The sequence below is a fragment of the Mus caroli genome, chromosome 3 (assembly GCF_900094665.2).
Source record: "Mus caroli chromosome 3, CAROLI_EIJ_v1.1, whole genome shotgun sequence".
Lineage (NCBI taxonomy): Eukaryota > Metazoa > Chordata > Mammalia > Rodentia > Muridae > Mus > Mus caroli.
In genome coordinates this window covers 62175455-62201264 of record NC_034572.1, presented here as the reverse complement: position 1 = coordinate 62201264, position 25810 = coordinate 62175455, and the positions used below count along the sequence as shown (strand labels likewise).

The window sequence follows — 25810 nt, the reverse complement described above, 5'->3', positions numbered from 1 at the left end:
CCTCCCGAGTGCTGGGATTAAAGGCGTGCGCCACCACTCCTGGTTCAGGACCTTAACCTTCACAGCAAGGGGCTTTTCTGCCCCCCCCCCCCCCCGCACCGCAAGATTACAAAGGTGAAGGTGGAAAATGCAGTAAGTGGGTAATGTTTTCTGTGGACCAGTGCGATTGCGCCGGCAAGCACAGGTTCTTCCAAGAACATGTTTCTGTTTCTGAGAGGTCAGTGCGAGCTGCAGATGAGATAAAACACCTCTTCCATTTCCAGGTCTCTGATAAATGCTTCCTTCATCAGCACTGGGGAAGAGCACAGAAGAGACTGGACTTCTGTCCTCGTTGTCAGCCACCGCTGTGACAGATGCCTTATGTTGGAGCTTGCTTAAGCTCTTGGAGCTGAACGAGGGCAAAGATGAATTGTCTGCCGTGTGCCGAATACTTTTCCTTTTGGGCCACATAAATTACTTTTGCTATCTACACTTTTTAATTTCAATTTAATTTGACTTGCAAACAGTTCTAATTTGACGTACAAACAAATGAAAACCCGACTTTCCATTGTGCACATTATACCTGTCTTAGGGTTCCTACAGATGTGATGAAATACCATGGCCACAAGCAACTTGTCGAGGAAAAGGTTTATGTGATCCACATATCCTGAATTATATAGCCCGCTGGAGGAGGCTAAGGAAGGAACTCAAACTAGGCAGGAGCCATGGAGGGGTGTTTCCTACTGGCTTGCTCCTTATTACTTGTCAGCCTGCTTTCTTATACAACCCCAGACTGCTAGTCCAGGGATGTTGCCACCCACCATGGGCGGGGCCCTCCTACTTCAATCACTAATTTAAAAAATACCCTACAGTCCTTTTGGACAGGGATAGTATGAGGACAAGATGTAGCTACTAGTGCCTCCGGGTTCCAAGGGTGGATCCATCAGGATTCGCCACCGTTGGATTTAGATTTAATAAGGCTTACAAGATTAGGATTTTAGTTGTACCTAGAGATTGAGTTACCATTATTTCTGAAAAAACAAAACAAAACAAACCCAAAAAACCTTACAGGCCGATTTTATGTAGGCATTTTCTCAGTTGAGGCTCCTTCTTCTCTGATGTGTCTCTAGCTTGTGTCAAGTCAACATAAAACTAGCCAGCACACTTCCCTAACAATTATGTCATATAGAAGAATACATTGCTCAGTCTTTAAAAGCTGTTAAGAAGCAATGGACTGTGGGGAGCCGGAAGAGAGAGACATCCAAATACCCACTCTGGGCTCTGCAATGGGTACCACTACAATGAGAGAATGGAGATGATGGAGAGAAAGCAGAGGCAAAGCTGAGTGGTCCCTGCACTGTAGAGAGAGGGAACTGGAGATGAGATGATGGTGTGGCACAGGAGGATATGAGGTGTCTGAGCAACCACCGGGGTCATGGCGATATCTGGGCCCTGGCTGCCTCCAAGGTCTGTGGCCCTACTACATCAGGGGTCTATGCTGCTATCTGAAGGGAGGGCATCCCTATATCAGAGGTCTTGGCTGCCACCTGAAGCCATAATGACTTCCTGGCTCATGCTGCTGCTGGGAGCATGTCTAGACCCAGGGTCCTGTCATAGCCAGGGTCTGTGTTGATGTTGGAGGCATGAGTTGCCATCAAAGGCTGTGCAGATGTGCCCGGTCTGGGTTACTGTCTGAAGCCATGTTGATGTCCAAGCACTGTGTTGAGTTGGCCTTGCCCCTTGCCTCTGGCAGGAGAGCTGTCTCTACCCCTCACCTGGACAGCATGGGAGAGCTGACTCTGGTAGCTCTGGGGTGGGAGATCTGGTCCCAATGGAGTGAGTTAGGGAGAGCTGAGCCTGTTCTGTACTGGGTGCAGTACTAGGAAGAGCGGGCAGCACCTTCCCTGGGGAGCACAGTAGAGCTGGCCCTGCCCCTCACCTGTGAGGTGGTGTGGGGGAGGGGGAGATGCACCTCACCTGTTGTTGAAAGTTTTAATCCCTATCCAGGGTTTCTACTCTGCCTTTGATCAATCAGTTCCCAAATAAAAGCACACACAGCCTCTCTATTTACAATAAAGCCTAAACAGCACAAGAGTTGGGCAGATATCTACCCTCTATGCTATAGAATATACTTCCGTATTGATAACAGAGATATTACTAACTATGTTTCATCTGGGCTGCTCTGAGCTTCCATGGGCTGAGTTTTCATGACTTCTAACCCTTGGCGTCTTCCTCCTCCTCCTTCACCTTCTTTTTCCCTTGGGTGGTTCTCCCAAGCCCAGAAATCCTAAATCCCTCCTATGTCTTTTCTGCCCAGCTATTGGCTGTCAGCACTTTTATGTTGGAGATTGGTTCTAATGCTTTAATTCAATCAGGAATCTGCATGTCCCAACACTAAAGGTCCTTTTCCCCAGGTGGTTTTTGATCGGTCAATAAAGATACCAACGGTCAGCAGCTGGGCATGGGGCAGGACCCTTAGAGTTGGGAGGGCAAGGACATAGAGAGGAACTGGACAGAATCTCCATAACTCGAGGTAGAAGAATGGGATGCAGGCGCAGCAGGAAATAAAGCCAACCAGCCATGTGAGATTGGAGTAGCAGAGGAAGATTTAAGAGTGCGTAGCCTTTGAGGTAGCCAATGCATTAAAAAAAAAAAAAAAAAGCTAATGTGTTTTTGTCTTTCATTCGAGGATCCAAAGATAGTTCCTTGGTGGTTGTGTTCGTGTGATCCGCTGGGAGCCAAAGCTGTGTAGCCAAAACTCACCACAACATCTTTATTTACCCATCAGGAATAACTTGGGATCAAGGTCACGTAGTATCAGGTGGGTCTACATGCAGATTCCCTCTAGGACAACCAGGTCTTGGGGCTCAATATTAGCATTAGAATACAAGCAGCATCAGGCCAACCCACTATACCCACTCACTTCCTGCAGGCAGATGAGCTTTCCCCCCAGGTTGTAAGAACAAGGAAAGCTGGCCCCACCACTCATTGGCTACAGTACTCAGAAGAGTGGGCCCTGCAGTAGAGTAGAGCACTTAGGCACTAGAGTAGAGCAGCTCCTGGTTTCTTAGGTACTGGGAGAGCTGGTAGCTGTCCAACTCAGCTCCCACCCAGGCCCAGATCCAGGGCTTTGAGTTAGATCATTCCAACATTCACCCCATCTACAAAATACTAGAATACTTGAAGGGGCCAGTCCTGCAGATCCAAAGCTGCAGGCTCTCCGTGACACAGGGTAACAGCAGGATATCCTAGAGGAGTCTCAGTGAGGATCCATTATTGATAGTGTAGCAGAAGCCAGAGGCCTCAAACCAGGCCAGTGACTCATGGCAATGAACATTTGCAAGGAAAGCTGTTTGGGCAGAAGGGTCTACTGTGGGACACACCACAGCTTCCACAGTGAGAGTTATTTATTTATATTCTTTGTTTTATTTTAGGAGGGAGATTGCAAGGCAGATATGAAGGAATGGGGAGATGAGTGGGATTGGGGCCCAAGATATGAAATTCACAGGGAATCAATAAAAACTTTTAAAAAAGGAAGCAATGAGCGTTTGGCTGTGTAGGTATGTCTTAAAGGTGGTTAACATGCACTTCTTAAATAAGGAGTTTGTTTTGTTATAAGTGAGTATAAGACTGTGAGGAAATAGTAAATGCGTCATCTATTCTTATGCAGAACGAAGGCTGAAATGCCCTGAGCAGATATGTAGTTAGTTATCCTGCCTAGGAAGCTGGGGAGAGTGGATCAAGATGGCTTTCGCCCAGCTGGAGCAGGAAGATAGCAATACTGATGACATTAGACAGAAGCCACAATATGCACACTGAGATCACTGAATTTGAAGCAAGATGAGGACAGAGTGCTGCTCTTGCCCAGTATTTTGATAACTGCTTGGAAGATACCGTCTCTGCCCTGGAAGGTAAGCAGGAAATTATCTGAATCAATAGCTTACATGAAATCAACGTGAGTGTCGGGGAGCAATTTCTAATATGGAAAGTATTGGCTGTTTGCTTACAAACTTCAGTTCAGAGGATTATGCAAATTCAGTGGTAAGTACAGGGTTACCACCGTTTGATAACGATGACTCATGCCGCAGTTAGAGGAAGGGCTGAAATTCCAGTTCAGGTGACCTAAGCAAGCGCTTACTTGTCTTCAAAGCCTCTGTCCCCATCTGCTCCAGGAGTGCAACATCCACTCAGACACAGGTGCTTGTCAAATTCTAGGCAGGCGACAAGTCTCAGTAAAAGGAAGATGAAGGCTGTCTTCAACTAGAGACCCAGCCAGTATAGACTGAGCCTTCCCATCTCCAGGCACTGAAGCAATGCTCAGGGAGGCCACTGGGTGGCACCAGTGAGGCTTGCCCACACTGTAACAGAACACGGAAAACCAGTAAGGACTACAATTGTCTGCACTCAAGCCAGACCACAGGGTTCATGCCTCTGTTTTTAAGATCCTTTCTGTCTCTCTGTGAGTCTCTGCCTCTGTTCCTTTTTCTCTCACTCTTTCTCTTGGTCACACTTGAGCTCAAAACGATTCAAACCTTTGATTACTTCTAGTTTATATGATCAGAACACCGAGTTGCTTCTCAGGGAACTCTACTTACACATTTTCTACTCTAAAAATGCAGGCGTGTATAATTGTGCCGTTAGGGTACATTAGAAGTCCAAGCAGGTTTCAGGCCGGCGAGGTTAATCTGGAGTTTTTGAGGTGACAGAGTTTAGAGTCACCTAGGAGACACACTTTGGCTGTGTCTGTGAAGGTGCTTCCACAGGGATTTAAGATGTGCTCAGCATCACCTTGTTGGCTTTATTCAGTTGGGAAAGGAGAGATCTGAGCCCCAGGCTCCATCTCTCTCAGGTCCCTTACTGCCAACTATGCAGTACATAGAACGGCTCACACAGAACTTCTTACACGGCTGTGTCATGCCCACCATGACAGACTGTTCCCCTGTATTCTGAAACTGTGATCCCCCCCTCCAATAATCCCTCCTCTCCTTAAGTTGCATCTTGTCGGATATTTTGTCATAAGAAGAAAAGTAACAAAATCAGAGCAATTGCCCAGCATGTTGGAAGTCTTCAAGCAATTCCCAGAAACGGGGGGGGGGGGGGGGCCGGGACACGGCACGAGGGGGGGACGGAACGGGACAAGCAAGCAAGTAACCAACCACCCAACAAACCTACCAAGCAACCAAACATCAAATGACTTCATTTCAGTGCCATTCCAGGCCGGGTCTACTTCCTGAAAAGCCAAGCTCTTTTCCAGGACATCTCCTGAGGTCTGCTGCCCTCTGGTGTTTTCTCTGGAGAAATTCAAGCATCTTCTCAGAGGACCTTCGAGTTTCATTCCCCCTGCTCTGGTAAAAGTGCAAGGTCTGATTCTCAATTCAGGGTCATTTACTTTGGGAAGCAGGGTGAATGTATACAGAGATACGTTTAGTTGAGGCACAACCAAGAGGAAAGTATCTGATCTTTGTCTCTGTCTCTGGTCTGCCTCTGCCTCCCAGGGATGGAGCAAGTGTCTTATTATTCAAGGATTCTCTCAGGAGAACAATGGATCCCACGAGGAGTTGGGAAGATGTGTGGGGAGGAGAGTGGTGGCTGTGCCCCCCTTCAGGGATTTTGTTGGTGGAAATTAACATGATAGATATGTTTATTCAACTGTTTTAAAAAGAATCCACAAATTGTAGGAGAGAAATCACCCTTTAACCACGGTTACTGTTTTCTTTGCGCTGTTATTTACTTACAAGTTATTGGGGGCGGGGGGGGGGGAGTCAAACTCAGGGTCGTGTGTTTGCTACCTAAGTGATGTACTTTTACGTTTCACTCCCAATTCTGAGTCACTTTTTAACTGTTTTATTTTGAAATTGTGTGTGTGTGTGTGTGTGTGTGTGTGTGTGTGTGTGTGTGTGTGTGTGTGTGCAGGTGAATGTATGGCCAATGGAGTTCAGAAGAGGGCATCTCCTAGAGTTACAGGTGACTGTGAGCCACCTGATGTGGGTACTGGGAACCCAATGTGTGTCCTCTGAGAGAGTAGTATAACTTTTTCACTTTTTAAAGCATCCTATTCTGGACTTGCTGTCATCTTGGTTCTGTGGGCAGCAGGTGGTTTTGAACCCAGCTCTCTGGTGCCTGAACTGAGGCTCGGTGGATGTTGTCCAGGTAGAGAGGCTCACACAGATATTGTCACTGGTTTGGGACAACTGTATGTTCCCCCTTGTTCTTTTATTAGAAGAGTGAGCAGAGCCTCTCAGTTTCCAAGATGCTTTTATTTTTATTTTATTTTATTTTATTTTTTGTTTGTTTGTCTTTTGAGACAGGGTTTCTCTGTAGCCTTGTAGCCTTGGCTGCCCTGGAACTCACTTTGTAGACCAGGCTGGCCTCAAACTCAGAAATCCACCTGCCTCTGCCTCCCGAGTGCTGGGATTAAAGGTGTGCGCCACCACGCCCAGCCCAAGATGTTTTTATTTAAACCAAATATTTTACTATTAATTCCTGATCAGATGAGGAAGCAGGAGGAGGACGGGGACTCTTCTGCATCCTGAGCTTGCTGGGTTATATTGGTGCTTGGGTTTACAGGAAGCTTCCTCTTCACATCTTCATGTAGAAGCATATTTCATGACACTCTCTATGGACCCCTGTTTGATGATTGTGTCCCTGTGAGAATGGTGGGGCTGGACATTTGCCCATGGTCTGGAGTTCCTGGGGTAGAGCAGTTAGTATCTGCTGAAAGGCTTAACCTCAGGTTACAGGACCTGAGATGCAGTGCTGGGATGGAGATTTCAGACAACATTTTCAGGCCTCCCTGATACATGGCCTGGTCTGAGGAGTTCTGACGATGGCTTTCCAGCTACTGATGCTGTTGGGAGGCCCTGGGTGAATTCTGGCTGCTGGCCAGACTTGCAGTTGTGCCCTGGAGTCCATAGATGGAGTTCAGTCCATTTTTGCCCCGTGTTGATGGACATTCCTTGGTTAGAGTCCCTTGAGCCAGTCACCCACCTTAATCCTGCATTAGCCCATTCACAGCCGGCTCCTGTCTCAGAAGGGCTGAACCCATTTGCTACAAGTTTGATTTTCAGCTGAGAAGACGCTCCTTGCATTTATAGCAACATTTGTCTTCTCAGGCAAGCTTGGAAAGTTAAAAAAGTAAAAGGTAAAAAGCCAAAAGGTTCTGTTACAGAAATAAGGACACGAGTGACTTGAATCAATTCTGTTTTTTTTTTTTTTTTTTTTTTTTTTTTTTTTTTTTTTTTTTTTTTTTGCCTTAGTTTCAAAACCTGTTTGAGTAAGAGTATTACTTCCGTTTCCGGTCTCTGTGGGAGACTACCTGACAGTAAGGACTTGAGAAAGGAGGGATTTGTTTGGCTCCTAGTTGGAGGGGATACAGTCCACAGGGCTGGGACAGGTTGGAATAGCAGTGGCTGCGGCAGGGTTGGCAGTGTCACACCACGGCTGCTGTAGAGGGCTCTAGCTGGTAGCTGGCTGAGCTGATGCCCTAAAAGCCTGAACCCCATGACCTATTTCTACCATCCAGTCCTCATCTCTGAAAATTTCACAACCTTTCCAAATCTTGTCAGTAGTTGGCGAACCAAGTGTTGGAACACCTGAGCTTTTGTGGGCGCATTTTTTATATAAACCATGACAGAAAAGGAAACTTACCTGGAGCATGCACTGAAAAAGCTCTCAAAAGTGGAGTCGCTGCGTAGGCAGTCACTGAGGAGAGAGGGTTTGGGGAGGTGCTGTTACCAGGACTCCATTGGGACCCCTGAGCTGCCTCTCTTGGGAGCAGTGTGGAACAGAACATGCGATGTTTGCTTGGTGCTACGGTTTGGATCTGAAATGTCGTCTGAAGGCTCAGTCTTGGTTGCCTGCTGATGGTATTGGGGAGTGGTGGAAACGCTAGAAGGTGGGGCACAGTTGGAGGACCGAGGTCACAGACACTTGGCCATCAGGATTATTTAGGAACCCTAAACCACACCCCCTTGCTCTTCTCTTCTCCTCCTCTGTGAGGAAACCCACTTTGCTGCAGCTCTGCTCTCAGCCCTGGTCCGCCTCTCTATAAAGGGGTGCAGAAGCAATGGAGCCATCCCCCCCCAACCCCCAAGATGCTGGGGAGTAACGCAGCCTCGTGAATGCTAGAAAAGTTTACAAACTGAGCTATCCATCCAACCCAGGATGTGTTTCTGACTAATACATCTGAACAGGAAGGAAGTCACATTTACCACTGTGGTATACGCTCTGCCAGCAGGGAATTATTTTTAAAGTATGGTAACCAATTAACCACCCAACCAGATATTTAAATTATTAAAAGTCGTACTTATACACATTGTATGTTATAACATGTATAGCTATTTCGAAGGGAGCAAGCATATATTTTTTAATGTTTTATCTTTGCTTTAGTAATTGGAAATAATTTATGAAAAATACTTTATTGAACTATTCTTTGTTTAGAAAAGGAAATAAGAAACCTGGGGAAGCCCGTGGCACTTTCTTTCTTTCTTTTTAAATTTAAATTATTTTATTTATTCGCATTCCAGTTGTTGCCTCCCCCAGTCCCCACTCCCACAGTTCCTCATTGCATTCCTCCTTCCTCTTGCCTCCGAGAGAGTGCTCCACCCAATCCTCCCCCTTTCCTGGGGCCTCTCTAAGATTAAACACATCTTCTCCCACTGAGCCCAGGCAGTCTTCTGCTACATATGTGCCAGGGGTCTTGGACCAGCCCGTGTATTCTCTTGGCTGGTGGATCAGTTTCTGAATGTTCCCTGGGGTCTGGGTTAGGTGACATTGCTGGTCTTCCTATGGGGTTGCCCTCCTTTTCAGATTCTTTAACCCTTCCCCTAATTCAACCATAGGGGTCTCCAACTTCAGTCCAATGGTTGGGTGTAAGTATCTGTGTCTGTCTCAGCGGCTGGTAGGGCCTCTCAGAGGACAGCCATTCAGGCTCCTGTCTGTAAGCACATCATAGCATCAGGAATAGTGTCCAGCCTTGGTGACCCACCAGGAGATGGATCCCAAGTTGGGCCGGTCATTGGACCTCCTTTCCTTCAGTCTCTTCTCCCGTGGCACTTTCTTTTCACTCCTGTTGTTGAGTGCCAGGAGCTAGAGGCATGCACATTCATAAGTAATGTGACGTTTTCTGTACTGGAAGTTCTCTGGGGAAGTGAAGCAGCCCAGAAGCCTCGGTCACTGTGAGGACTGGGGAGGAAATGCTCTTTTGATTTACTGTGACTTTGATATGGGCAGAGAAAGGTACTTTTCGGGTTTACTGGTACAAATAAGCATGTGCCACCGACCCACCAGGAGAATCAGCATGCTTCTAGCCTCAGGCTCCTCTATAGAGTAATGTGAGCAAGCACACACAGCACTCAAAGCCTTAGCTGCTGGTGCACACACGCACACACACATACACACATACACAACCCTCTCTCTCACACACATGTATGCACAGACTCACACACATACACACATACTCTCACTCACACACACACAAATAAACACACGTACACACACCCTCTCATACACACACAGCTATGCACACACAGACACAAGACACACATACAAACACACATGTACACACACCCACACGCACACAGACACACACACTCACCTCTAAGGGCTGGTGCTGTCATGCTTCATGAGTAGGACATGCCTTAGCTTCATTTCTGGTTTCTGCTGCCACGTCAGCACTCCTCTGACTTCCCTGACCCTCTCTGTGGACTGACTATGCTTATTTCTTTCAGATAGAGACTATTTTACTTTCATAGTAGCCAAAAGCTGGAAAGAACCCAGATGTCCTTTAACAGAGGAATGGATACAGAAAATGTGGTGCATTTACATAATGGAGTACTACTCAGCTATTAAAAACAATGAATTCATGAAGTTCTTAGGCAAATGGATAGAACTAGAAAATATCATCCCGAGTGAGGTGACCCAGTCGCAAAAGAACACACATGGTATGCACTCACTGATAAGTGGATATTAGCCCCAAAGCTCCAAATATCCAAGATACAATTCACAGACCACATGAAGCTCAAGAAGAAGGAGAACAAAATACTCACAGGAGCAAATATGGAGATAAGGTGTATATATTGGATATTAGCCCTCTATCAGATGTAGGTTTGGTAAAGATCTTTCCCCAATCTGTTGGTTGCCTTTTTGTCTTATTGACAGTGCCCTTTGCCTTACAGAAGCTTTGCTATTTTATGAGGTCCCATTTGTCAATTCTTGATCTTAGATTATAAGCCACTGGTGTTCTGTTCAGGAAATTTTCTCCTGTGCCCATGTGTTTGAGGCTCTTCCCCACTTTCTCCTCTATAAGTTTCAGCGTATCTGGTTCTATGTGGAGTTCCTTGATCCACATGGACTTGAGCTTTGTACAAGGAGATAAGATTGGGTCGATTTGCATTTTTCTACTTGCTGACTGCCAGTTGAACCAGCATCATTTGTTAAAAATGCTGTCTTTTAGCCGGGCGTGGTGGCGCACGCCTTTAATCCCAGCACTCGGGAGGCAGAGGCAGGCGGATTTCTGAGTTCGAGGCCAGCCTGGTCTACAAAGTGAGTGCCAGGACAGCCAGGGCTACACAGAGAAACCCTGTCTCGAAAAACCAAAAAAAAAAAAAAAAAAAAAATGCTGTCTTTTATTCCCACTGGATGGCTTTAGCTCCTTTGTCAAATATCAAGTGACCATAGGTGTGTGGGTTCATTTCTGGGTCTTCAATTCTATTCCTTTGATCTTCCTGCCTATTTCTGTACCAACACCATACAGTTTATATCACTATTGCTCTGTAGTACAGCTTGAGGTCAGGGATGGTGGTTCCCCAGAAGTTCTTTTATTGTTGAGAATAGTTTTTGCTATCCTGGGTTTTTTTGTTTTCCCAAATGAATTTGCTAATTGCTCTTTCTAACTATGTGAAGAATTGATTTGGAATTTTGATGGGGATTGCATTGAATCTGTAGATTGCTTTCAGCAGGATGGCCATTTTTACTATATTAATTCATCCAATCCATGAGCATGAGAGATCTTTCCATCTTCTGAGATCTTCTTCGATTTCTTTCTTCAGAGACTTGAAGTTCTTGTCATATAGATCTTTCATTTGCTTGGTTACAGTCACACCAAGGTACCTAATGAAACCTGATTTTTTAAAAGATTATTTCATTATCTGTTTGTTTTATTTTATTTTGAGGTAGAGTCTTACTAAATACCCCGTTCTGGGTCCTCAAACTTTCAATCCTCCTGCCTCAATAGCCTAATGCTCTGATTATATGCATGTACCATATACTTGGCCCTTATGTCGATATTTTAGTGTCAAATGTAAGGATACATAGATACCACTGAAGATTTTTTTTTCACCAAATACATTTAAATGAATTTCTTGGTAAACCTTTAATTACAAAACCTTTTGAGGGCCAGAAAGATGGCTCAGCAGGTAAGGAAGGATGCTCTGCTGACAGCCTGAGGTGGACCACCAGAACCGATGTGGTGGAAGGAGAGAACCAACTCTTAAAAGTTGTCCTCTGACTGTCACCAGTGTCCTCTGGCACGCTTACATGCATGTGTGCAACACAATAAACAATGTAATAACAATTATTAATGAAAAAAATGGAGACAAATTCTGTGTTGCTAAGGCTAGGCTTCCCTCCACTTCTCTGCAGGGTCAAGTCCACCTTTGTCAGCCTCCTTAGTAACTGTGATTACACACAGTGTGTGTGCGTGTGTGTGTGTGTGTGTGTGTGTGTGTGTGTGTGTGTGTGTGTGCGCACGCGCGCGCGTGTATGCACGCTCGCGTTTCAAGTATAGACAATTAAAATCTTCAGAAGATGTAGTAGGAATTGTTGATTTTAAATTTTATATGTACTTTAGGTTAAATTATGAAGTCACAATGGTGCTAGCTGGAAAGAAATGTTGACAGTAAAGGGACAATAGAAATGCCCGTTGACACAGCCAAAAGTGTCTGCAGTGGACATGGGGCTGGTCTCACATTAAACCTATTTCCCCATTTGCTTCTGCGATTTCCCTTTCCCTTGGGAGGCAGAGGACCCTTTGGCATGTCTTGAGTTTTCCATATCTGCTTTTGTACATGTGACCGGGCCTCTTTCCCCAGTTCTGAGGACCCTCAGTAGGCGGATTCCATGCCAATCCATGGGTGGATCCTTCTCTGTGTCAGAGGCACGTTCAAGCTTGTTTCCTTTTTAGCGGAGCATTTAGGTCAAGGGGACTCCATGGGCTGTGCCTGGGCATGGTTTAAACTGAGGGATTTGGTCTGAAAAGTTCAGGCTCTCAGCCTTTGTTCTTGGAGGGAGGGGCCTTGCCTTTTGCCTGAATTTTTCCCAGGCAACCTTTTTGGCTGAGCACACTCTAGCTGAGTGCCCTGGAGGGTCCAGTGCCTTTGTCTGCTAAGCCATCTTATTGTCTGGTAGGACCAGTGATGGGTATCAAAGGCACTAACCCCAGAGCTTTAACAGTTTGATTTGGAGTGCCCATTAGGCACCTGCAGTGTCTTATTTCTTTACTGTATGTGTGCTTTTGAGACAGGTCTCCTTTGGCCCAGGCTGGTGTCAAATTGTCGTGTAGTAGAGCCTAGCCTTGAACTTGTGATGCTTCTGCATCTAATCCCCAAGTGCTGGGATTCCAGGCATGTGCCCCACACCTGGCTCCATCCATGTCTCATTTAATCCTTACAGTAACTCTGTGAATTTGGTTTTACTCTGTTAAATTTCACCAATGAAGAAATCGCAGAGGCTTTAATTACTCTGAGTTGCCATCCCCAAAGATGAAATAACCCTTTTAAAATTTACTAAGATGTGCTGTGTACTGAGGGTCAGGCAAATCATTTTATTTAACCATCACTCTGATCCTTGGAGGCAAGTTTGCGTATTATCTTCATTTCTTGGAAGAGGGCATGGAGGGGTGGGGGAGCCATTAAAACACTTGGCCAGAGTACATAACACTACTGCATATATCTAGCAAGATGTGAGAACTAACTATGGATTGAGGAATGGAATCTGTCCTGAAGACCTCACTTGGGCCAGTTGGGTTTGCTTTTGTTTTGTCTGAGATATGATCTTGGTCTAAAGCTTAGGCTGACTTTGAACTCATAGCCTTCCTGTTGTAGCCTCTCAAGGGTTGGTATTGCAGGCATGTACTACCAGGTCCACCTCCAGCCATTATTTAAAGCACATCTCGTATTGGTGCCTAGGACAAATATACCGAGTATGTTCCTTTACACGGACACAAGTCTGTGGAGGAGACCTTCTCTTTCTGGGCTTGACTCAAAATGAAATAGACAGTGAGTGTCATTCTCTAGAAGGAGTAGCCAGCAACTCCACAGCCTGAGAGTCACTGTGATCTGAGCTGCTCAAAGGAAAAAATAACTCTTCCTGAGACGGGCCCTGGCCCGAGGAGAGCCCCTAGCTGGGGGGAGCCCCTGACTGGGAGGAGTCCCTACCTGAGGGGAGCCCCTGACTGGGAAGAGTCCCTACCTGAGGGGAGCCCCTGACTGGGTAGAGTCCCTACCTGAGGGGAGCCCCTGACTGGGAAGAGCCTACAGTTACCCAGTTCTTTAGTGAATCTGGTCTCCAGCCACTTGTCTGATGATGGGTAGAGAGTGAGAATTGGACAGTGAGTTTGTCACAGAGGAGAGGCCACAATTATTTTCCTCTGGCCCCCTGGAGGTGAATGGGGGACCTGGTGGGAAGAAACAGCTTAGAAAAGGTGCTTCTCTAAATAAATGCCCGAGAGCCCTATTTTATTAGGAAGGAACATGGTTATCCCAGAACCAAATGATGTGGTATTCTGTTGTGGGACTCTTTAGATTCACATGGTTTAAAGAACTAGGAAGACAGAATTAATACTAAGACCAGAAGAAAGACACTTCTTAAACCAAAGGAAGGCAATTATACATGGGGTTTGGGAAAACGTTCTATATAATTTAGGCAAGTAGAGAGTTTTTCTGTTTGTAATTTAAAAAGGGCTTCCCTCTGAGAGCCCAAAGGGTCCCACGAATTGGAATAATTTAGAGAGCCTGGTAGGACACTTTTTCCAATGAAGAGTGTGATAATGTATTTGTTTAATGCACAGCAGGTCATGGCCCGAGGTTGTCAGGGAGAAAGATTTCAGTTATGTTTTATTTGAGATTCAAATGTTGAACAGAAATAGTCAAGTAATCCTTAAAAACTGTAATTCACACAGCCACTTGAGTATTGAGGCCAGCCTGGTCTCCCAGCAAAAACAAGATTAAGGGGATTGGGAAATGAGTCACAACACTTTGGCCATTTTTTTTCATGTATCTATCTGTGGTATATGTTTGTGTAATGTGTTCAAATGGGTGGATGCATAGGTGTGTGCATGAGCGTGCACATGGGCCGGGAGGCCCAGTCTCTCTCAGACCTAGAGGTCATCAGTCTGACCTCTCAACTCAGCCAGTTTGCTCCAGTCGTCCCCAGTCTGCCTGATGAACACGGGTTACAGGTTGAGTTCTAGGTACCTGAACTCTGCTTGTCACACTTGTAAGATGAACACTTTGCCCACTGAGCCATCCCCCAAGCCCCATTGTGGCCGTCTTTGCAAGATTATTTTGTTCAAATGTCATCAGAATTTTTTGTGCTGTTTTTAAGTTTGTGGTGTCAAATTGACACAAACTAGGGGTACCTAGGAAGGCAGAAGCTCAACTGAAAAAAAAATGTCTTCATCAGATTTACCTGCAGGCAAGGTAAATGCCCTGAGGGGGCAGGAGGGCCCAGCACACTGTGGACAGTGCCAATCCTAGTCTGGTGGTCCTGGGTTGTATAAGAAAGCCAGCCAAGCAAACCATGGAGAGCAAGCCAGTAAGCAGCACTCCTCCATGCTCTCTGGATGAGGCCCTGCCTCCAGGATTCTGCCCGATGTCCCTCAGTGATAGACTCTAAGCTGTAATATGGCATATGCCACTACCCCCCCAACCTCCCCCCCCAGTTTCATGGTGTTTGTTTATCAGAGCAATAGAGTGCAAACTAAGACAGTTTTCTTGCAGTGTGTCTCAGAGCATTTATACACTCTAGTTAGCTGGGCAAAGTGAGAAATAGGTTTGGCTCCAGCATTCAGGAGGCAGAGGTCATCTGATCTCTGTTAGTCAGAAGCCAGCCTGGTCTCCACAGCGAGGCCCTGTTTAAGTAATTAAATAAATAATCTATAGATAGATAGATACTCCAAGAACATCTGTGAAGTGATAACATTATTTTATTAGAACCACAAAATAAGGTATGTTTCAAATTCATCTGATAAGAAATATTATAATAAATAGAAAATAAATAAATATAAATAGGCTCATGTACTTTCATGAGTATAAAATATAGCAATAAATACTTTTAAATAAGGGGTGACTGAGTGTTTTTGTAAACACTTTGGCACAAAAACAATAGCTTATCAGTTCTTGCTCTTCTGCTAACACATTGAGGGAGGACGTCTTTGCCCCTTAACAATATTTTGATGAAAACTTACAAACAACTTGTATAGTGAATATGAGAGAAGCGATGGAGGGGACCATGCTGAGGTAGCTGCGCCACCTGTGGGGATACGAGAATGTGATGGGAGAACAGATTCCTGAAGGAGCTTAAGGCCCACCAGGCCAAGGCCACCTGACTCTTATGAATCTTTCTTTGTTTCCTATCTGTGTGAGGAGGGCGCTGTGGCAGAGGGCCTTGAGCCTTTCAGGCAGAGCTCAGGTAGTTCATCACCCTGCTGATGGTCACGACGCGGGTGCTGAAGGCATGAAGCAGGATGCAGAGCTTCATCTTCACTCTGTAAGGATCTGCTTCTCCCACCGGAGGTTTCTGGCGCAGAGCCTCGCCGTTATGATTCAGAGACTAGAAAGAAACAACAAGCATAGCATATACACAATTTAAAAATTAGAATGTTTGTCTACAAAATGGGAGACAGTCAATGCAAAGTCCAGTGCCTGCAACCTAACCCCTCATCACACTCCTAGACCCATTTCACATCTACTCCTGCTGTGTTCCTGCAGGAAAAGAGGGAAGAAATACTCTTTTGTGAGCATATACTTATGTTTTTAATGATCTCTGACGAGACTCCTAAATTTCCCAGAAAAAAAAATTGTCATTAGGGCTGATCTCTCAACAGGTGTGAGTCTGTGAGGTAGCACCTGCAACAATAGCTAATTAATTTTTATAAATTATGTAAGAAGTCCTGTCCTTTTAGAGGAGGGAGTTGGAGGGTAGGTAGGATCTATGGATTAGAGCTTATTATCAACAACAGACCTATCCCTGATAGATACGCTATTTGTGTTAGATAAACAAGCCAGTACCGTGTTTCCCCACTCGATCCTTTGATTTCATAACATAAAATAAGAACTTAGGTTTCTGCGATGTTTAAGATTTTTGCTTGCTCCTCACAAAAATCTCAAGAGAGACATAGGGTATTTAAAGTCTTATTTTAAATATTTACATAGGGTATTTATCTTATTTTACAAACAGGCTGACAGGAGTTAACCCTGTCAGCATAGCTGGCTGGTCCCTGGTAGACCTCTTCCTGCTATCCGAATCACCTGACTTCTGGCCTTGTTCATGCAGTATCCATTACAAATCTCTGCATGGTAGGTTGTTTGACCTGCATAAAGTTCACTGTCTTTCAAAGGAGTCATCTGGCAATATGTAATATCCTGGGTGGTTTTATGTTAACTCTACACAAGCCTGTGGTCATTGAGAAAAACACCTCCAGCCAGATTGGCCAGTGGGCAAGCCCGTGGTGATTTTCTTGATTGACAGTTGATGTGGGAGGCACCAGCTCACCCTAGCCTGGTAGTCCTGGGTGCTATACAAAGCACGCTGAGCAAGTCATGTGGAACACTCCAGTCACCGGGAGTCCTCTCCAGCATCAGCTTCTGACTCCGTTTCCTTGGATAATAGACTCACTACACTCTATAAGATGAAATAAACCCTTTCCTCCCCAACTTGCTTTCGGTCATGATATTTTATCTAAGAAATAGAAATCCTGTGCAAGACAGTATGTATGAAATGAAAAACAATTGCTTTCCAGGCAGTGACTTCTGAACATACGTTCATCCCACGTCTTGGTTGCCAAGGTGCTCGTCTCTGGTGTGCACACTCCTGTGTTTGTGTTACTGGTGGTACAGCAAAGTTCCCACAGATACCTAACACTGTAATTACCTAGATGTAAGACCACTTTTCATTTTGGTCACATTTTGGTTCAAAATAGATTATAATTGGACACCAGCCCCAAGTGTTTCCCCTAGTAATATTTGAATATGTGTGCAGCCCCCTAGAGTGTCCATCCTATATATTTAAAAAAGGACACATGTATGTTTGCCTGTATTATATGCACTCACACATGTGCATATCTGTGCCTACACCTTGCAGAAGCCAGAGAAGAGATCATGTGACTCTCCATCTTATTCCTTTGAGGTACGCTCTCTCCCTGAACCTGGAGATTTCATGGCTAAACTTGCAGCAAGAAAGCCTCCGTAGTCCTCCTGTCTCCACTCTCTGCAGTTAGAGAGCAGTTCAAGACCACACCCTGTTTGTTACATAGGAGCCCCAGGCCAAACTCAAGTATCTTAATCATCGGACTGTCTCTCCAGTCCTAATCTTGAACCTTTAAGAAAAGAATGTATTTAAAACAACAACAAGACAGACAGTGGTGGCACACACCTTTAATCCCAGCACTTGAGAGGCAGAGGCAGGTGGATCTCTGAGTTCAAGGCCAGCCTGGTCTACAGAGTGAGTTCCAGGATAGCCAGAGCTACACAGAGAAACTCTGTCTCGGAAAACAAAACAAAACAAAACAAAACAAAACAAAACAAAACAAAACAAAACAAAACAAAACAAAACAACAAAAAAACCCTTTTGTAGGGGACCCTAGTTCATCCTCTTAAGCTTCAGTTTCCTCCTCTGTAGAGACCTTATTTGCTTGTTGTGGGATGGTACGAGAAGACGCATTTGAGAAGTGTCTGATTTGTATCACGAGTCAACAAATAGAAGGCTGCTTGCATTTGCCCTTACTGTAGAGGCCTTCTCAAGGCTGTCTAAGCAAATGTAACCTCGCAAGGCCTTTCACGGGGGATGCGTGTGGGAGGGGGTGTTCAGGTCTCTCCCAGCCCAAGCTGTGCTGATTTTATCATATCTAATAAAGGACCTCTCTTCACCATGGAAAAGGAGCCCTGGCTGATAGGAGGAAGCCTTACCTGCATCAGCTCATCGATGGCCACCAGCATGCTCTTGTCCAGAATGATCTGCTGATGGTTGTGATTCTGAAGTGCTGCGCTGATGGCCTGGAACTCCGTCTGGTACATCTTCAAGTCCTCATAGATGCTACCAAGGCACAGGGTCTAGAGGGCAGGGCAAAATGGGCAAGGAACCATTGAGATGGGCTGGAACTACAGGACCCTGCTGCATTTCAGAAAAGTGATGTGGCTTACCATCATCAAAGACGTCTTCTGTGGGGGCAGGCAGCTCCCTCTCTAGAGAAAGAATGACCAGGCATCAGTGTTATGAATCCGTCATGGGGAAGGAACCTTTAGAGTGCTTACTTACTGTTGTGGAAGAAGTCTCTCTAGTAGCCAGGCAACTCTCGTTCTAGAAGAAAATCATAAACCGCGGAGTTCGTCGTTGTCATCAATCATCACCATCATCATCATCATCATCATCTGTTTCTATTGTAGCCCTGGCTGTCCTGGAACTTACTCTGTAGATCAGGCCGACCTCAAACTCACAGAGATCCATCTGCCTCTGCCTTTCAAGTGCTGAGATTAAAGGCATGCATACCCCTCCTCCCCATTCACTCTTAATATAAATCTCTCTGATTTTTTTTTCTCAAACTAGCTTTTCATTCCAGTAAAAAGCATAAGAAACTTCACCATCATAACTACTTTTGGGTGGTATGTATAGGATTCCTGTGTGCACGTGTGTGCAGGTGCATGTACGCGTGCAAATCGGAGGATGATCTTTGGGGGCTTTCTCAGTCGCTTCTCCTGACTTTCGTGTTTTCTGATACAGGTTCTCTCACCGGGCCTGCAGCTCATGGATTCAGCTAGACTAGCTGGCCCAGGTATCCTCCTGTCTCTGCATGTGAAACCATCACACCCAGCTCTTACATGGGTGCTGGGGATGGGAACTTAGGTCGCCAGGCTTGTGACATAAGCACTTCAATAAGTGAGCTTCACCCGCCACACCACCCCCTTTCTTTTTAAAGATGAAATCTTGTTGTGCATCCCTGGCTGGCCTCTAACTTAACAGGAGCCGGCCTTCCTCTATCCATCAAGTGCTGGAACTAAAGGTCTATACCACCATACCCAGCTCCTAGTTACTGAGTATATCCCTCAGCTTGTAGAACTATTTGTATGGTTGTTCACTTTTTTTTTTCTTCAAAACTCTCACGTTTGATAGCTACAAGTAAATGTCTGGAGACAGCTGAGGTTGGCTGCACGGCTCTTAATTGTGGTTTTTTTTGTTTGTTTTTTGGGTGGGGGTCCTCCATACCTTGTGTAGTTCCAGTGGTAAACAGGTCTCCAGTGTGCTGGTTTGGTCCCGTGTGATGTCTTCATGATCAATGTCTTCAGCAGTGCAGGAATAATGTTTCAGTTTTTCTCTGGCCTGGGAAAAACATAAGGAGAAGCTGAGGTGAATCTCTCAGCAAGACAGCTGGTTCCCTCTGAGACCTGCATCGCAGTGGAGCAGCAGAGCCTAGGCTGGCCGCTCTGAACCGTCATCTCTTTGGCCTGTAGGAAACTCAGGCTCTTCATAAGCTGAGAAGAAACCCGACTTCCCGCATGCTCTCCCTACCCTCCTCCCCCTTTGCCTAGGCTGTCTTCCAGCAGGTTTTTTTTTTTTTTTTTTTTTTGAACACTGGGGTGGTTGCAGCAGACTGCACTCATCAGCATCAGTGCCACACTGTGCTGCTTGCTTCTGGTGAGTCCTGTGGCTTTTCCTTTTGCCAAGCAGCTGTGCCCTATGAATCTCTCTCTCCCTCTATTTTTTTTTCAAGTTTAACTTCTAAAGAGGAAACTGTTAAAGTCACAGCTTGATGGCTGTAACAAACTTGCAAGCCCTAAATACTAGTTGAGCTTTAATTTACATACGCGGGGACTGTCTCTTATTCCCTGGTGTGCTGGAAAGCACCACTGAACAGAATTACACAACGTATTAAGAAGTCAACAGCTCTCTGACTGAAGGCTGGGATGACTTTTCCATGCAGCTCTGGTACTGGCGTGTGACAAAGAACAGACAGCAATGTGCCCCCATGGATTCCGTGTTCAACTAGAGAGCAATAGTGACCCAAACTAAAACAAGGTTGAATTCTATTGTGTCTCGAAGCCCAGCACTGGTATTTGGCAGCAGAGGAGTGAGGAGCTGCTATTTAACTTTGAACGCCTCATCCCCTCCACACCAAACCTCATCTTAGGAAAACAGTCTCTCCCCTCTGCAGGGATTCCTTTGGGAACCTCTCGTAAGGTTTCTCCTTCATTTTAAGATTTCATGACTACGAGTGTTCTGCCTGCATGTATGTCTGTGTAGCATGTGCTCAGTGCCCACAGAGGCACAGAGAAAACGACAGGTTCCCTATGATCAGAGTTACCATGATTGTGAGCCACCAGGAGGGTGTGGGAAACTCCAGACCTCTGGAAGAGCAGCCAGCTCTCTTAACCACAGAGCCATCTCTCCCTCCTGGGAACCCCACTCAATTAAGATTGAGCTTGGAGGAACAGCCAGCAGCACATTATGCAAGATGGGAGGTAAAGAAAGAAAATTCACCAAGAAGGGCTTGTGGAGCAGAGCTTATCTTGGGATAGCCTTAAGACAACAAGCTAGAAGATCCTCAAGAAAGATTTAAAAACACAACAGGAAGACAGTTTCCCTCCTTTCCTCCTCTGTTCCCAGGTGCTTATGAATGCAAGCTCTGTTGGGGGATAGAACCCGGAGACCCATTCATAATTAAGCCAGAATTCTACTGGATCTCCAGCCCTAGCAGCTGCAGGATATCTCCAACACATTAGCATTTTGCTGTAGCTTTGTCCCCAAAGCGAGAGGAAACCGTGGCAATTTTACAACAGAAAAGGCTATTTTGCATTCAAACATGAAACCTGAGAAAAATGAGTGGAGCCGTGAATAAAACTGGATCACACTCGCCCCAGAAAAATGGAGGCTGGACCTGCTTGCTATCTGATGTCTGAGTCCTCCCTGACATGTGTCCATCCGACCAGGGACTGCATCACTATGCTGGACACTGGTGAGCAGGGGGAGAAACAATCTAATTCATCTCTATGGCTTGTGAAGCACAGAGAGTGTACCTAGAGACTGTCTCCCTGTTCCACCTGCCCTGAAGCAGAAACAGGGAGCACCTGACACAGTGCCACACAGGCAGGCAGTCTGGGAGGGACATTGCAAGTCCCCACTTTCCTCTGTGTAGACACAGCCTAAACCAATGCCGTTACAATTTATTACCATTCTTCCTTTCTCTAGAGACACAGTTTCCTTTAGATTATATTTAGAAGTCTTGAAACCCTCTAAGGTTCCTGCCAGCTACCATAAACTTCCCAGCAGATACCAGATAGGTTAGAAGTCATTTCAACAGCAGAACTTTGAAGCCAGAAGGACAGGAGAAACTCACCGTCTTCACCATGTCATCTGTGGTCTTCAGCAGGTTTCGGGACTGGCTAAGACACCTGGCAGGTCCAGAGCCTGGAATGACCCTGGCCAAACTGAGGTGGTTTAGGAGGGCAAGGGTGGCCAAAAAGAGGAGGTCTGGAAGGGAAACAAAGGGCAGGTGGAGCTTGTCAACTTGGTTTTGACCTGCCTCTTTCTTCAGCCATTCTGGCAATTTTTTCCATCCATTCCTTCTGGGTACTGACCTCCCTCCACGCATAATTTAAGCCCTTCCCCGGGGCTGACAGATGAAGCAAGACCTCCCAGATCTTGTTTGGGGGCTGCCTGAGACCTGCGTTTTCCTTACTTTGGTTTCAAGGCTGGGCTTTAGTTCTCTTCTGTGAAACGGGCATAGCCGTAGCCCCCAGGGTTGTTCTATAATGAGACCATGCTCGGTGCAGCGCAATCTAGCACGACCATCTTTCCCCTCTTCCTTCCCTTGGCCTGCAATTGCTGGCAGCCCTTTAGTCTCCCTTAATGGGTCCAGGGCTTCTGTCTGTTCTTTCTCAAGCCTTCTCCCCTGATCAAGTCACCCTGGTCCCAGCCCTCAGGTACTTACAGCGTGATTGACACATGCTGGACCGGCACTGAGAGGAGCTGCTGGATGCCGAGGGTGAGGCTGTTGGAACGCTGACCTTGGGAGACACATTTTTATAATTGTCTGGATAGCCGGCAGGACTTTCCCAGGACTGTGTCTCTTGCTTTCTCTCTCTGTCTCTACATCTCAAGGACAAGTGCGTCGATCGCCCCCAAGGCTGGTGGCGCTTTCGAATTAACTCTCGGAGTGCCCGTTTGAGGAGATTCGGGACCGTCCCACCGCCCACCACACTCAGAGCGAAAGCAAAACCGGCCTGCGAGTAGCCACTCTTGTCCCGGGACAGGTCTGTCCTGCTCCACTAGCCCCTAGCCCTAACACGCTGCCCAGTGCCCCTTCCAAAGAAGCACAAGCTACCCACTCGTCTCTCCATCGTGGACACTGGAGTCTGACTCAATGTGTTTTGCGAATCTGTCCTACCTTGAAAGTATAAAGGAACAAAATAGATGTGGTGGCTATATATCGCTTAAAACTCAGTTCTGGCAGTTTTGATTTAGTGCGACGACTGCACAGCATCTTGGGAGAAAAGGGCCCAGAGAGAGTAAGGCCATCGCTCTGCAGGAGCCTAAGAGGCAGCAAAGGCTCCTGCAAGCCTCCAGATCTGCAAGAAGGCATTACTTGGCTGCCAGTGGGATGCATTCTGAGCTAGTTTTGGAAATGGGAATCAACACAGTAGGAGGCAGAGGGCAGATGGGAACGGAGTTGCAAGTTGTGATACTGGTGGGGATATATCTGGTCATTGCTGAGAGATTTTGAACAACATCTTTAGCCTTTCTGGAATTTTACCATAGAGATATCCTTGAATGTGCACGGTGAGAAGATCTCTTCAGCAGCAGTGTAGACGCCGGATGCAAGGGTCCAGCTCAGATCCAAGGGAGTAGATGGCGGGATATGGCCAACCCATGGCTCCATTCAAGATGGAGAACAAAGGTGGCTGAAGGGATTCCCAGTGGGGTAACAGGCTAACACTTGATAATTCCCCAGGCGGATTGAGCGTTGTCCCAGCTCCTGCAAAGAAAGTGTGAGAGTTGGAAGCTTGCAATGACAAGCTGTGTTTTGGAGGTTTGGGGTAGGAGGTTCCTTGGAACTAAACTCCTTTCTACCCCAAGACAGCCTCACTGGGTGTGCAGAGAGAGGAGGCCCTGCTTGGTCATTGACTTGGAGCCGGCCATGTGTCTGGCTTCCCCCAGACCCATCCAGCTGTCAGAGCCCACCTCCTATTGAGGCAACCATCTCCATAACCACAAGCCTTTGGGAGCATAGGAGAGAAGGGCCGGTGCTTCTTCCTTCTGAAGTCCACTAAAGCCTGGACAGAGGAGACCAGTGAGCACTTACTCAGCAGGGTGGACCTCTGTTGAAAAGGGCAAGCCAAGCCAATAAGAAGGACACCATAGCAGCTCTGATCAGTGAGGTCCCTGTGGCTGTGAACTGGGGACAAGGGACAATCGATGATTAGAATCACTGATGTCGTAATAGTTTATGTAGAGCTGTGCTTGCCCAGGAGGTTACGATGAAGCTCATTTAAGAGAGCTGTTCCTTTCCTAGAGGGCAAACTCTTATTTTAAAAAAGGTAGTTCCTGCCATCCAGGTGAGCCCAGAGCCTCTGTTCAGTGTACATTCTTGGCCACCAGACACAGTTCCTAACCCATGCTTTTAAAATACAACTTTAAAAAAAAATTCTTGTAGAATTCACACATGATACAATGTATTTTGATCATATTTGTCCCTCAGGCCTTCTCCAACGATCCTTCACTCACTTCTATCACGAGTTTAATTTGTCCTGTTTAAACACTCATAAATCAAGAGCAGAGTCAACTAACCAGGGGCCACAACTCCCCCCCCCCAAAAAAAAAGCCTGAATGTCCCTCCTGAAGAAGTCCTGAAATGTCATGGTCCCTCAGCTAAGGGTGGGGGCTCATGGAGTCCTTCATGCTCCATGTTGGAATCTTGCCTGGGTGAACCTGAAAACCTGTTGTGCAGTGCCAACTACTAGGACAGCTGCCTTAGGTTGGCAAGTGCACTGTTGCTGTATTCCAGAGAAACAGTGTTTCTCCTCAGTCTTCCCTGACCTCTGCCCTTTACACCGTTTCCATGCCCTCTTCCTCATGGTGGATAAACCTTGCAGTGAAGGCTGGGATACAGATGTTTCATTCCTGGGTAAGCACTCCACGGGTGAGCCGGAGCACTCAACGCGTACTTACTTTCTGTATATGTTTGTCAAACATTTTCTGATGGTTTTACTTTCCTCTGTAATGTTACTTTTCTTTAAGTTTGTTTGGTTATTTCTGGTTTTTTGTTTTGTTTTGTACTTTGTTTGTTTGTTTGACTATTAGCCCTAACAGTATTTAGTACTGTATTAGAGATAGAGGTCAATGCTATAGGAAAGAAAAACAAATGAGAGATTTTAATGCTGGAAACGAAAAGACAAGACCATCATTTTAACATAGTTCGGTAGACGCTGAGGCACAAGTTCAAGGCCTGCCTGGCTGCAGGGTGGCAGGCCATCCTGAGCACTGACATGAGAGCTTGTCTTAAAACATTTTTTTTTTAAAGAGAGATCTGGTGATATAGCCCGTTGGCAGAGCATTGGCTTAGTACAGGCAGTCTCGTGTGTGATGCTGAGGGCCGATTTCAGCTGTTGAGAGGATTATTGATGACAACCATAGTTTCAGTTTTGAGTGGGTGAATTTATTAAGTTTAAGGCAAGTGAAAGTACAATAAATAAATAAATAAACAAATAAATAAATATCAAATGGCAGTAGAAACAGGAAGAAGATAGGAATACATCATCAACTCAGGAACTCCTAATGTCCAGCAGAGTCGACTGCAGTAGCCTGACCGAGAGAGCAGGGCCTTACAAAGCATCCAGGAGAAACTGACTGGGGAAGTTGAGGTGGTCACCTGGAGTTCCAGGTTGAGCTTTCTCTCCAGGAATGCATAGCCTGATTAAATCAGCTTTGGAAAGTTCTTAGCTATGAATTAGCTCTCCATATAATGCCTATAGTTTCCAACCTGAGCTCATCTCAGGTTTCCATCGACAGCCTCCTCAGATTCCAATCAGACACACAGACAGCCTCTTGAAACCATCTACATGATTGGTGATGCTCTTTCGGAATTTCCTCCTTTCTAAGAACTGGGGTCAGGTGATTCCACCTGCCTGTTTTCTACCAGTTCACTGTTCTAGGTCACTCTGACTTTCTTCACTTATGTCTCAACAACTGCTAGGTTCTGTTACTGAAGGTTGACTTTTTAGTTACTGTCTGCTTGTGGTTTTATTTTTTCTACTTAGATTTTAAAACTATATAGACTTTAGGTCCTTGAGGCAGTCCCCCATCTTGTATCCATTCTCCTTACCATGTTGACAGTCATTATGTTCTGAGTCTGATTATTCCAGTGTCTAGATTACTTGTGTATGATCGGAATGTACATTTTGCTCTTGAACCTGTCTCTCTCTAGCTGGTCATTTTCTATTGACTCGTAGACATCTCTCTGTGTCTGTCTGTCTGTGTCTGTGTCTGTGTCTGTGTCTGTGTCTGTGTCTGTGTCTGTGTCTGTGTCTGTGTCTGTGTCTGTCTCTCTCTCTCTCTCTCTCTCTCT

At 45.9% G+C, this 25810-nt stretch overlaps 1 protein-coding gene across 1 annotated transcript; it reads right to left on the bottom strand.

Moving 5' to 3' along the window:
- Positions 1 to 15161: 15161 nt before the first annotated feature.
- Il12a (interleukin 12A) lies at positions 15162 to 23093 on the bottom strand. Its single transcript, XM_021158960.1, has 8 exons — positions 23000 to 23093; positions 22178 to 22253; positions 21584 to 21717; positions 19456 to 19569; positions 18511 to 18552; positions 18396 to 18437; positions 18162 to 18305; positions 15162 to 15807 (listed from the first exon to the last, which is right to left on the bottom strand). The coding sequence occupies exons 1-8, from the start codon at positions 23000 to 23002 to the stop codon at positions 15652 to 15654; spliced, it is 711 nt and encodes a 236-aa protein (XP_021014619.1). The 5' UTR covers positions 23003 to 23093; the 3' UTR covers positions 15162 to 15651.
- Between the last annotated feature and the right edge of the window lie 2717 nt (positions 23094 to 25810).

What these genes read in the sequence shown, in the direction of transcription:
- Il12a (XM_021158960.1), bottom strand. An exon ending in GAGAGACTTCTTCCACAACA is followed by an intron (nt 18,438 to 18,510) that starts GTAAGTAAGCAC and finishes TTCTTTCTCTAG; the next exon opens with AGAGGGAGCTGCCTGCCCCC. An exon ending in AGAAGACGTCTTTGATGATG is followed by an intron (nt 18,306 to 18,395) that starts GTAAGCCACATC and finishes CCTGCCCTCTAG; the next exon opens with ACCCTGTGCCTTGGTAGCAT.